Source organism: Ictalurus punctatus, chromosome 5 (genome assembly GCF_001660625.3).
Source record: "Ictalurus punctatus breed USDA103 chromosome 5, Coco_2.0, whole genome shotgun sequence".
NCBI classification, from domain to species: Eukaryota; Metazoa; Chordata; class Actinopteri; order Siluriformes; family Ictaluridae; genus Ictalurus; species Ictalurus punctatus.
The window spans coordinates 15,834,938-15,848,498 of record NC_030420.2 but is presented as its reverse complement, the minus strand read 5'-3'; the positions used below and the strand labels follow the sequence as shown (position 1 = coordinate 15,848,498).

The window sequence follows — 13,561 nt, the reverse complement described above, 5'->3', positions numbered from 1 at the left end:
AGAACAATAGTACTGCTTTTCAAGCACCACTAATTACTTGAAATTGAAAGTAAAGTAAACCAGTAACCAAAATATGTGTGAACTGTGCTCCTGCTTTATTTAGCCCGATTCTAATTGAGTGTTGCCCAGGCTAACAGTAACATCAGTCACAAGTGACACAACTGTATGCACCCTTGTGTAGTGTCATTGACATTAGGTAAACGATTAGGAACGATTAGGAATCCAGAAAGAGTTAGCTGTGCAAGCTCTAGTTTGTAGAAAATCTGCTCTCATTTCTGTATTCTTTTTCCTTTGTAGTGTTACTAATTCTTTTTGAACAGGGGTGTCCAATCTTATCCGTAAAGGGCCAGTGTGTGTGCAGGTTTTCATTCCAACCAAGCGTAAGCCACACCTGAGTTTATTGAACACCAAGGTGTGGCTCCTGCTTGATTGGAATGAAATCCTGCACCTACACCACCTCTGTTTTAGATCATTGGTCACAAACCCTGTTCCTGAAGATCTACTTTCTTGAATAATATTTAAAAGCTGCATTTCATCTATCATCAACACTGTCTTTAGTTTCTATAGACTTTATCCAGACACTCTAAGGGCTTTCTTCAGCCTGAAGCACCATAAAGTATGAGTATGAGGATGAGTATCTGGCAACCTGAAGTGTCACTGAGGAAGCAGCACCCTTCGAGCTAACGCTATTACATTAATTTAGATTAATTTCTTCTAATCTCTATACTTTAAAATTATTTACCTTACGTTATACAAATATAACTGACACCACTTTAGATAAAACAATCGTAACGTTGCGTTGTCGCAAATTTGATCTGTATTTTGTTTTTGTTTTTTTACAAAACATCCGCGACTAGCTTGTAGCCCGTAGCCCGCTAGCATCACCTACCGCTAGCCTTGTTTACGTTTCACATTTCTCACTTACCACTGTTCTGTTTTAAAAAAACAAAAAACAAATATGTCTGCTGTCTCTCCGGTTTTGAGTGCAGATGAGGACTGGCTTGAGCTTCACATGGTGCGGCTGGAACTGGAGGATGTGGAGAAGCAGATCCGCGGCCTACTTGACAAGCAGGCCCAGCTGCTGGAGCGACAAACTGCGCTGGAAACATCTTGTGCCTCTGCCCACATATCCAAGGTAAGCACACAGCGTGGTATTTCCACTCCCAGCCCCTCTACGCTGTGTGTTTCTCTGTGCAGGGACCGTGCACCTAGGACTTTCCCAGCCGTGGTCTCCGTCACGCCGGCGCCAACACACCTCGGGCCTTGGGTGAACCAGCGGCGAAAGGCACGGGCTGGACCCTCTCCACCTCCGGTGTTCGAGATTCCAACCAGGAACCGCTTCGCCCCTCTCCGCCAGACCAGACCCAACGCTGTGATCGTCGGGGACTCCATTGTGCGGAACGTCCGTGTAGCCTCATCTAAAGGTAAGGTGCGCACACACTGTTTTTCTGGTGCTTGTGTCCTTGATGTCGCTGAGCAGGTATCCGGGATCCTGAAGAAGGACGAGCGCATTGGAGCGGTTATGCTGCACACGGGGACGAACGACACCAGGCTGCGGCAGACGGAGGTTCTGAAGAGGGACTTCTCCAGCCTGATCGAGACGGTACGAGGCAGATCACCCACCGCGAAGATCATCGTCTCTGGACCTCTTCCCACATACAGACGTGGAGCAGAAAAGTTCAGTAGACTTCTAGCATTAAATGATTGGTTAGTCTCTTGGTGTAATGAGCAGAATCTGGTGTTTGTCAATAACTGGAATCTGTTCTGGGAGCGTCCTAGGTTGTTTCGTCCTGATGGCCTGCACCCCAGCAGCCTTGGAGCGGAACTGCTTTCAGACAACATTTCCAAGGCGCTACACTCCGAGTGACTGCCTACCGTAAGTACATCTTCCAATAATAACAACATTCAGTATAATCAGTGTTCAACTAAAAATCCGGCAAAGGTAATACATACTATAGAGACTGTGTCTGTTCCCCGAGCTATACAAATATATAGAAAATCTCGGAAAGTCTATCTTCGTAACCTAATTAACATAAAATTAAATCATATTGAATGCACAGCCAGCACTTTTGATCTGAGGCTAGGACTATTAAACATTAGATCTCTTGCGTCTAAGGCTCTTATTGTTAACGACATCATTACTGATCAGGAATGTAATTTAATGTGTTTAACAGAAACTTGGATTAAACCAAACGAGTACATAGCATTAAATGAAGCCAGTCCTCCTGGATACAGTTATGTACATCAGCCTCGTTCAACTGGTAGAGGAGGAGGTGTTGGACTCATCCATAGTAAAAATCTAGTCGTCACACAAAAACCTAAGCTTAAGTTTAATTCTTTTGAAATTCTTTATACCAGTATAAGTTATGTAGCCACAAAAAATAAGTCAATTCCTCTAATTATTATTTACAGACCCCCAGGGCCATATACTGAATTTCTTAGTGAATTTGCAGACTTTGTCTCAAACCTGGTTGTGTCTGTAGATAAAGCATTAATCATCAGAGACTTTAATATTTATTTTGATAACCTGGAAGACCCTCTAAGAATAGCGGTTGTGTCCATCTTAGATTCAGTAGGGATTAATCAGAATGTAATCGGGCCTACTCATAATGGTGGTCACACTCTTGACCTCATACTAACATACGGACTAAGTATAGAAAATATTATCATTTTTCCGCAGTCTGAAGTTGTCTCAGACCATTATCTTATCTCGTTCATAATACGTATTGATCATAATATTTCCACCTCGTCTCGCTACCGGGTAAAACGTACCTACACATCAGCTACTGCACCGAGCTTCATAAATAACCTCGGAGAAACATCAATTAGATTTGGATCACCGTCAGATCACACAGAACTCGATCAGGCGACTGAAAGCTTGGAGTCAACACTCCGCTACACGCTAGATAGAGTGGCTCCACTCAAAAGGAAAATAATTAGAGAAAAAAAATTAGCACCCTGGTATAACGATCAAACGCGAACCTTAAAACAGACAACTCGACAATTAGAACGTAAATGGTGTCAAACCAAACTGGTGATATTTCAAACAGCATGGAAGGAGAGCCTACTGAAATATAGGAAATCTCTTGGCGATGCTAGAAAAATCTATTTCTCCACCTTAATAGGAGACAACAAAAACAATTCTAGATTCCTTTTCAACACAGTAGCAAAATTAACTAGGAATAAAACCACTACAGAGAGAAACACTCAATCAGTACATAGCAGTGAAGATTTCATGAAATTTTTCAATGATAAGGTTGAAAATATTAGACGTGAAATACAGGCCATTAAATTAAAACTGGACAGTACTGTAACAAACCCATTACATGACAATGTAGCAATATCAGATCAATGTTTAGAGTGTTTTGCTCCGCTTAGAGAGACAGAACTAGCTACATTAATCTCTTCACCAATTCGTCAACTTGCATACTAGATCCCGTACCTACATGTTTGTTTAAACAGATTGGTCCAGGAGTAATTGAACCACTTCTAAATATAATCAATTCTTCCCTAAGCACTGGCTATGTACCTAAATCACTTAAATTAGCAGTTATTAAACCCTTGATTAAAAAACCTGATCTTGACCCGTCTCAATTGTGCAACTATAGACCAATATCAAATCTCCCCTTCATCTCTAAGATTTTAGAAAAGGTTGTAGCAAAGCAGTTATGCTCGTACTTAGATAGGAATAACATTCATGAAATGTATCAGTCAGGATTTAGACCTCATCATAGCACAGAGACAGCGTTAGTTAAAGTAGTAAATGACCTTCTGCTGACTTACGATCAGGGTTGTGTCTCGCTGCTTGTGTTACTCGACCTTAGTGCAGCTTTTGATACTATAGATCACACTATTCTACTTGATAGATTAGAAAATGTTGTTGGTATTAAGGGAACAGTCCTCTCCTGGCTCAGGTCTTATCTGACCGATCGTTATCAGTTCGTAGATGTAAATAGTGAATTCTCCATGCGTCCTGAGGTTACTTTTGGAGTTCCACAGGGTTCTGTTTTAGGCCCACTGCTCTTTACTTTATATATGCTACCCCTAGGTCAAATTATTCGTAAACATGGAATTAGCTTCCACTGTTATGCTGATGATACACAGTTGTATGTTTCAGCGAAGCCAGAGGACAGACAGAAGCTTAGTAAAGTTGAGGATTGTGTAAAGGACATTAGACATTGGATGTTAATTAATTTCCTTCTACTTAATTCTGATAAAACAGAAATACTTTTATTAGGCCCACGTGTAGCTAGAAGTAATCTTTCTGATCACATGGTTACTCTGGATGGTCTTTCTGTTTCATCATGTGCAGCAGTTAAAGACCTTGGAGTGATTATTGACTCCAGCCTATCATTTGATGCTCATGTAGATAATATTACTAGGATAGCCTTCTTTCATCTCAGAAATATTTCTAAAATAAGCAACATATTGTCACTACATGATGCGGAAATACTAGTTCATGCATTCGTCACCTCTAGATTAGATTACTGTAATGCCATACTGTCTGGATGTTCCAGTAGGAATATAAATAAGCTCCAATTAGTCCAGAATGCAGCTGCTAGAGTCCTAACTAGAACTAGAAGATACGACCATATCACACCGATATTATCAATACTGCATTGGCTCCCAGTAAAATCTCGCATTAATTATAAAATACTTTTATTAACCTATAAAGCACTAAATGGTCTCGCGCCACAATATCTAAGCGACCTTTTGGTTTTATATGATCCGCCACGCCTACTTAGATCAAAAGATGCAGGCTATCTGACGGTACCTCGAATAGTGAAGGCTACAGCAGGGGGAAGAGCTTTCTCTTATAGAGCCCCACAGTTATGGAACAGTCTTCCTATTAGTGTTCGGGACTCAGACACAGTCTCAGTGTTTAAGTCTAAGCTTAAAACATATTTGTTTACTCAAGCCTACCCTGACTAGATTCTGTTCTACTACTTCGCAGTCATAATTATTTTTTTTCTCCCTCTCTCCTTTCGCCGAGCCCCACACGAATTTATGGATACTAGAGATCCTGATCCTTTCTGCCTCTGGATGGAGCTCGAATCTTCTTTAATTCCAGACTGCTGGGACTACGGCTGCTCTTAACGCCATACAGACTTCATATAAATCCATAATGAACTCTTTCACAATATCTGTTGTTACCCAGATGAGGATGGGTTCCCTTCTGAGTCGGGTTCCTCTCAAGATTTCTTCCTCTTAAAACATCTTAGGGAGTTTTTCCTTGCCACCGTCGCCACTCAGTGGCTTGCTCAGTTGGGATAAATTCGCACCTTTAATATCTGTATACCATGTTGATATTTCTGTAAAGCTGCTTTGAGACAATGTCTATTGTAAAAAGCGCTATACAAATAAAATTGAATTGAATTGAATTGAATTGAATTAAAGTGTTTTGGAAAATGACAGTATTTGAAACGGCATATGAAACAGTTCATGTTTACAGAACACACTTAATTTTGAGGTATTTTCTGTTTCTATTGTGTTTTTTTCAACATGTCTTGTTAGATTTTACATGTGTCTAGTTGTATGTTTTTGTTCTTGTTTCCAATGAGTAACTTGTGGTTGTGTTTTTGGTTTAGAAAATGTAAGCTTTGCTCTTTTTGATTCCATGTGTTGGATTGTGTGCTTCCCTGAGATGCTTAGTTTGTTTAGTGCACTACTAACATAAATATAAAATTATAAATGATGAAAAATGATTGCCTTGTGTAAATTTTTGCTACTTAAAATTTTTGTTGATTTGAAATCCATACCTGTGGCTGTAAGAAATTAATTGCTTATGTTTTACCTATTTTTATAATTAGAATTAATATAACATTTGGACATTTGGAGGATGTTTGTATAGATATAAAATTGAAAGTTCCCTTAACACTTTCTTTAATGTTTCCATAACCAAGAAAAAAATGTTCTTACAATATTAAAAAAATAAAAAATAAATAAAAAATCAGAAATAATGTTCTCTTAAAGTTTGCAAATTGACAATATTGAACTTTTCCTTGATGTTTTTTCTAACGTTCACATAAATAAGAAAAAACATCCTTAAAACATAAACATTCTCTGAACATTCAAAATGTCCAGTTTTTTTTTTTTTTTTTTTAATCACTTTCATAAATTAATGGGAATGTTAGCAAAGCATGCTTAGAACTTATTTTTCTTAGCTGGGACACCTGTTTTAGGTGATCAAGAACTTCTTAAGGCAATGATTATATGGTTAGGTGGGCACGATTATGGTTGGAGCTAAAGTCTTCAGGAAGGTACTGTAGCTCTCCAGCAACAGGGTTGGTTCACCCTGGATAATCCTAGAAGATTATGAAGCCAGGTTAATGGCAGTATTAAAGAATTTTTATTATTATTATTATTGTGGGCTTAATCTATCTCCAACTAAATGTGAGTTCTTTCAGCAATCAGTAAATTATCCAACCCATAAGCTTGATTTTTTTTGCTTTTAAACGGGCAATTAGCAAGAAATTCCACAATTATTTATATGGTTCCAGCTTGTTCCCTGCTGCTCTAGTGGCTATGGATGATGTGTTGTCACCTCTGTGGCCCACGTTCAATTACTGGATAGGGAGCCCCGGTCACTGGTGGTGGCACTCAGTGCTGGTCCCAAGCTTATATAAAATTCAGGAAGGCCATGAAAAACCTGTGCCAAATATGCAGACCAATTATCTGCTGTGCCAACCCCTAATGGGAGCAGCCAAACAAACAACAACAACATTTATATGGTTCCAGCTTCAAAGTGCTCACTGATAACAACCCCTTAACATATGTATCGACAAGTGCCAAATTAGATGCCACCAGTAAAAAATGGTCAGCTACCATTTTTATGCATGCCATAAAAACAGGGAAGACTGGCATTGCCTGCAATGTGAAGATGTAACTCTGGTACATTTGAGAAAAGGAGCTAGACATAAAGATGATGGATAAGAGCAAGGAGCTCCTAGAAGTAATCTTGCTGTTGCGAGAAAGCCCAAAGTTTACATAACAGGAAGCTGCTATGTACTGCACAAATCACAAATTCACAATGTGAATCTGTTAATCAACTAGTGATTCCACAAAGCCACAGAGAGTCTTCAAGGGTATTAATGAAGAGACTGGTCAAGTGGTGTTTGAGAGAACAATTATCTCTCCACCTTAATAGGAGATAACAAGAACAATTCTAGATTTCTATTCAACACAGTAGCAAAATTAACTAGGAATAAAACCACTACAGAGAGGAACACTCAATCATTACATAGCAGTGAAGATTTCATGAAATTTTTCATTGGTAAGGTTGAAAATATTAGATGTGAAATTCAGGCTATTAAATTAAAACCAGACAGTATTGTATCAAACCCATTAGATGATAATGTAGCAATATCAGATCAATGTTTAGAGTGTTTTGCTCCACTTAGAGAAACTGAACTAGCTTCATTGTTCTATTCAGCTAATTCGTCAACTTGCTTACTAGATCCTGTGCCTACATGTTTCTTTAAACAGATTTGTCCAGGAGTAATTGAACCACTTTTAAATATAATCAGTTCTTGCCTTAGCACTGGCTATGTACCTAAATCGTTTAAATTAGCAGTTATTAAACCCCTGATAAAAAAAAAAAACCTGACCTTGTCCCCTCTCAACTGCCCAGATATAGACCTATATCAAATCTCCCCTTCATCTATAAGATCTTAGAAAAGGTTGTAGCAAAGCAGTTATGCTCGTACTTACATAGGAATAACATCTATGAAATGTATCAGTCAGGATTTAGACCTCATCATAGCACAGAGACAGCGTTAGTTAAAGTAGTAAATGACCTACTACTGGCCTCTGATCAGAGTTGTGTCTCGCTGCTTGTGTTACTCGACCTTAGTGCAGCTTTTGATACTATAGATCATACTATTCTCCTTGATAGATTAGAAAATCTTGTTGGCATTAAGGGAACAGTCCTCTCTTGGCTCAGGTCTTATCTGACCGATCGTTATCAATTCATAGATGTAAATGGAGACTTCTCCGCGCATACCGAGCTTACCTTTGGAGTTCCGCAGGGTTCTGTTTTAGGCCCACTGCTTTTTATTTTGTATATGCTACCTCTGGGTCAAATTATTCGTAAACATGGAATTAGCTTCCACTGTTATGCTGATGATACACAGTTGTATGTTTCAGTGAAGCCAGAGCACAGACAGCAGCTTAGTAAAGTTGAGGATTGTGTAAAGGACATTAGACGTTGGATGTTAACTAACTTCCTTTTACTTAATTCTGATAAAACAGAAATACTTGTATTAGGACCACGTGTAACTAGAAATAAGCTTTCTGATCACATGGTTACTCTGGATGGACTTTCTGGTTCATCAAGTACAGTAGTAAAAGACCATGGAGTGATTATTGACTCCAGCCTATCATTTGATGCTCATGTAGATAATATTACTAGAATAGCCTCTTTCATCTCAGAAATATTTCTAAGATAAGAAATATATTGTCACTACATGATGCAGAAATAATAGTTCATGCATTCGTCACCTCTAGATTAGATTACTGTAATGCCTTACTGTCTGGATGTTCCAGTAGGAACATAAACAAACTCCAGTTAGTCCAGAATAGAGCTGCTAGAGTCCTAACTAGAACCAGAAGATAAGACCACATCAGCCCAATCTTATCCACACTGCATTGGCTCCCAGTTAAATCTCGCATTGATTATAAAATACTTTTATTAACTTATAAAGCACTAAATGGTCTCGCACCACAGTATATAATCGACCTTTGGGTTTTCTATGATCCGCCACACCTACTTAGATCAAAAGATGCACGGTCTCAGTGTTTAAGTCTAGGCTTAAAACGTATTTGTTTACTCACGCCTACCCTGACTAGTCTCTGTATTATGCTAATTCCCAGTCCTAATAATCTTTTCTCTCCCTCTGTCCATCTGCCGAGCTACACATGATTTTACGGAGATACTAGAGATCCTGATCCTTTCTGATCTCCGGACCTGCCTGATCCGTTTTGGATGTCCTGCCTCTGGATGGAGCTCTAATCTACTCCAATTCCAAATTGCTGGGACTACGGCTTCTTCTATGGCCACGCAGAATTCATATAAGTCAATTATGAACTTTTTCACATTATCTGTTGTTACCCAGATGAGGATGGGTTACCTTCTGAGTCTGGTTCTTCTCAAGGTTTCTTCCTCTTAAAACATCTTAGGGAGTTTCTCCATGCCACCATCGCCACTCAGTGGCTTGCTCAGTTGGGATAAATTCGCACCTTTAATATCTGTATACCGTGTTGATATTTCTGTAAAGCTGCTTTGAGACAGTGTGTATTGTAAAAAGCGCTATACAAATAAAATTGAATTGAATTGAATTAAGTTGGCAAGAGTACGGTTTTATTGGCCAAGAATGGCCAAGTAAATTTAAGAGCGGTGTTGAACCTGTGAAAGGTATATTTTCAGAATATTCCGAGCTCAAAAAGTTGCTAATGTTGTGAATGTCAAAGTCCCATTGAATTAGTACTTATGTAATTCCTTACATCGGAGCCAGATTCCAAAGATGCTCCAAACATTTTAGTTGACCACTATACTAACTGACCATTGTACTAAACATGCTTAGGCATCTCCCACTCATAACCAAACTGTAAATTGTAGCCACTGTATTATGGGGAAATTTAATTATTCACTATGGGTTTCCTCTTAAACTACATAGTGATTAGGGGCTAACTTTGACTCTGAGGTAGGTCAGAAGTATTAAAGCTGCCAGAAGTCAAATCAAGAACCACCCCATACCATCCTAAGGGAACCCCAGTAGAAAGGTTTTATAGAACCTTGTTAGGTCTGCTAAGGACCCTTAATGAAAAGAAAAAGGAAAACTGGAGGAAGTATGTGGGGCTGCTTGTACATGTTTGCAACTGCACTCATAAAGACACAACTGGTGAGGCCCCAGTCCTTTTGATGTTTGGCAGAGAACCTTGACTACCTACTGAGCTCTTCTCTGGTATTATCCCAGAAGGACACCACCCCAAAACAATTTATTTCGATTTAATTTTATTTGAATAGCACTTAACAATGGACACTGTGACAAAGCAGCTATGCATAAATATACAGTCTCCTCTGAAACTATTGCAATGGCAAGGCCAATTCATTTGTGTTTTTGATATATATCAAGGCCATTCAGGTTTGAGATCAAAAGATGGATATTAGACAAAAGTTTATGATTTCAGCTTTTATTTCATGGTATTTACATCTAGATGTGTTAAACAAAACATGGAACCTTCTGTATCAGAACACTCAATATTTAGATGAGCAAAAGTATAGGAACAGATAAGTCTGGAAGTAAATTAATAATTAATAACACTTAATATTCTGTTGCATATCCCTTGCTTGCAAAAACTGTATCAATCCTGCAACTCACTGGCATCACAAAATTGTTGGGTTCTTCTTTTGTGATGCTTTTCCAGGATTTTACCAAGCCTCATTCAGTTTATTTCTGGGTGATTCTCCCTTTACTCTCCTCTTCAGAGGGTGAAATGCATGCTCAATTGGGTTAAGGTCTGGTGATTGACTTGGCCAGTCTAAAACCTTCCACTTTCTCCCTCTCATAAAGTCCTTTGTTGAGTTGGCAGTGTATTTTGGATCATTGTCTTGCTGCATGATAAAATTCTACCTGATTAATTTGGATGCATTTGTCTGTAAATTATCAGACAAAATGTTCCTGTAGACTTCTGAATTCATTCTGCTGCTACCATCATAAGCTACACCATCAATAAAGAATAGTGAGCCTGCTCCAGAAGCGGTCATCCAAGCCCAAGCCATGACACTACTTCCACCATTTTTCACTGATGAGCTTGTATGTTTTGGATAATGAGCAGATCCTTTCTTTCTACACATTTTGACATTTCCATCACTTAGGTAAAGGTTAATCTTGGTTCTCTGTATTTCTTTGCAAATTCCAATCTGGCTTTCTGATTCTTATTGCTGATGAGTGGTTTGCATATTGTGGTATGGTGTTTCTATTTCTGCTTTCGAAGTCTTCTTCAAATGATGGATTGTGATACCTTCATACCTGTCCTGTCATCAGCTGTTGTTGTTTTCCTTGGCTGACCCATTCTGTGTCTGTTGCTCAGTACATCAATGTATTCTTTCCTTTTCAGGACATCCCAAACAGCTCTCTGAGCTTCATGTTGGCTTATACTTTTTAACAACAAATGCAGTCTAGTCTGCATGAAACTTTAGGCTAACACCAAGAGTAGATGTCCAGAGCAATTTATTGTTTAAGCAAGCAATCTAACAGGACACACATGGGTAACAACACACACCTGTCACTCTCACGTTCCAATATTTTTGCTTGCCTACAAATTGGGTGGTCTGATCCAAAATCCTATGTTGTGTAACATATCTACATATAAATACCAGGAAATAAAAGATGAGATTCTAAACTCATTTATATTCATCTTTTGATCTCAAACCCAAATGTCTACAGTCTACAGCAAAAAAATTAACTGGCCTTGCCTTTCCAATAGTTTTACAGGGGACTGAACAAATTCTGGATATAAATTTTAAATGTATTATCCATAATGAGCAAGCCAGAGGTGATAGTGGCAAGGAAAAAACTCAAGAGAAATCAGAGTCAAAAGGGAAACCATTCTTATCAAAACAGCTGGCCCAGACAACATCACTGGATGAGCACTAAGAATCTGCTCATCGATGCTAACTGGTTTCTTTGCAGATACATTCAATTTGTCACACAAGCCTCAATTCCCACCTGCTTTCACAAGCCTCAATTCCCACCTACTTGAAGAAGACCACCATCATACCACTACCAAAAAATAATAAAGCAACTTGTCTCAATGACTACCAGCCAATTGCATTGACTCCAATAGTGATGAAGTGCTTCAAGAGAATCATCATGAGTCACATCCAGACCATCACAACGGACCCTCTGGATCGTCTCCAGTTCATGTACAGACCAAACAGGTCCACAGAGGACGCTGTCAGCACAATGAGACACACTGCCCTCACACACCTAGAGAACAAGGACAACTATGTTTGAATGCTGTGTATTAACTAAAGCTCAGTATTCAACAAGGTGATACTATCTGAGTTCACCAACAAGCTTAACACACTTGGTTTGCCATCCACACTTTGCCACTGGGTTCTGGACTTTCTAATGGGCAGACCACAGTCTTTTAGAATAAAGAATCACACATGCAGGACAATAACTATAAACATGGGAATTCCACTGGGCTGCGTGCTGAACCCCATGCTCTACATGCATTTCACCCACGATTGTGTGGCATCCCAGAACAACATTCACTGATACTACAGTCATTGGACTGATAATTGGGGGTGATGGATCAGCATACAGGATTGAAGTGGCTGACCTAGTGAAGTGGTGTCAGGACAACAATCTCTCCCAAAATATTAAGTAAACAAAGGAGATGATTGTTGATCCATGGAGGAGGAGGGAGCAGCACACAGCACTGCACTACACTACACAGAGATTGAGCACTTTCGGATTCATTGGTGTTTACATCACTGAGGATCTCACCAGGTCTCACAGCACAACACACCTGGTGAAGAAATCTTGGCAGCATCTGTAATTCCTGAGAAGGCTGAGGAAATTTGGCATACCAGGCAGAATCCTCAGCAGCTTCTACAGGAGTACAATTAAGAGCATTCTCAACAGCTCCATCAGAGTGTGGTTTGGGAGCTGCACAGCTCAGGGCCATAAGCCACTACAGCAGGTAGTGAGCGCTGTCCAAACCATCTATGGAACAGCCTTACCAAAGCTGGAGAGCCTTTACCAGGCCATGCTCATCAGGATGACCCACAACATCATCAAGGACAATAGCTACTCCAACACAGCATATTTACACTCCTACCATCAAGCAGGCACTGCAGGAGTGCATATGCAAGAACAACAATGCTGAAAAACAGTTTTTACCCACAAGCTATTAGGCTTGTTAATGACTCTTATCCACTACTCCTCCTCCAACACTTCAGACATAGTTTGCCTTGTTTTCACCTCTTGAGTGGTTCCAAGCTTTACCCCACTCTACCTAGGCCACACATTCATTTACATGAGAACAACAGCACTGACCACTATTGATGAGCATATCTTATGAGCAACTTATAAATATAAGCACCAGGTTTATTTATTTACTTCTGAATTCATTGTAGTGATAACATGAGGTCTATCAACTACTCAATGATGGAGACTTGTGTAAAAAAACTGTTCTTAGCAATTGCATTCCTAAGCCATCTGTGGTAATAAATTTAAGACACAGGAAAACACAAGGGTAACAGAGTATGTAGTTTATTGAGAATCACTATCATACACATCATACACTGGGGAGGGAACAGGAATTGTTGGAGACTAATCAGTAGGTGATGGGTAATATGGTGGTGTGTTTGTAATAAAACTACTATCATCATCATCAGAGGAAAGAATAAACGGGCTCTCCACAAAGGATATGGGTAACAGGTGAGCCTCAGTTTGAGTAGAAGCATGAGCATATGTCACGGGAGCATATGAAGCGGGAGGATGAGGAAACCCTGGGTGTACAGGTGAAGAGCAGAGATGTTCCAGCAGAG

General features: G+C 39.4%; 1 protein-coding gene across 4 annotated transcripts; it reads left to right on the top strand.

The window, feature by feature from the left end:
- The first annotated feature begins 717 nt into the window (after positions 1 to 717).
- On the top strand, positions 718 to 5,203 carry LOC128632845 (uncharacterized). 4 transcript variants are annotated; one of them, XM_053680247.1, is made up of 2 exons: positions 718 to 1,677; positions 1,780 to 5,203. In XM_053680247.1, the coding sequence occupies exon 2, from the start codon at positions 2,162 to 2,164 to the stop codon at positions 3,431 to 3,433; it is 1,272 nt and encodes a 423-aa protein (XP_053536222.1). In that variant the 5' UTR covers positions 718 to 1,677; positions 1,780 to 2,161; the 3' UTR covers positions 3,434 to 5,203. The 4 variants fall into 4 exon arrangements, with proteins under 4 accessions (XP_053536222.1, XP_053536223.1, XP_053536225.1 ...); XM_053680248.1 differs by having other exon boundaries at positions 1,772 to 5,203; XM_053680250.1 differs by having other exon boundaries at positions 959 to 1,677.
- The last annotated feature ends 8,358 nt before the right edge of the window (positions 5,204 to 13,561 follow it).

Bases quoted from the DNA above. Each gene is read 5' to 3' on its own strand.
- LOC128632845 (XM_053680247.1), top strand. From the start codon at position 2,162: ATGTGTTTAACAGAAACTTGGATTAAACCAAACGAGTACATAGCATTA.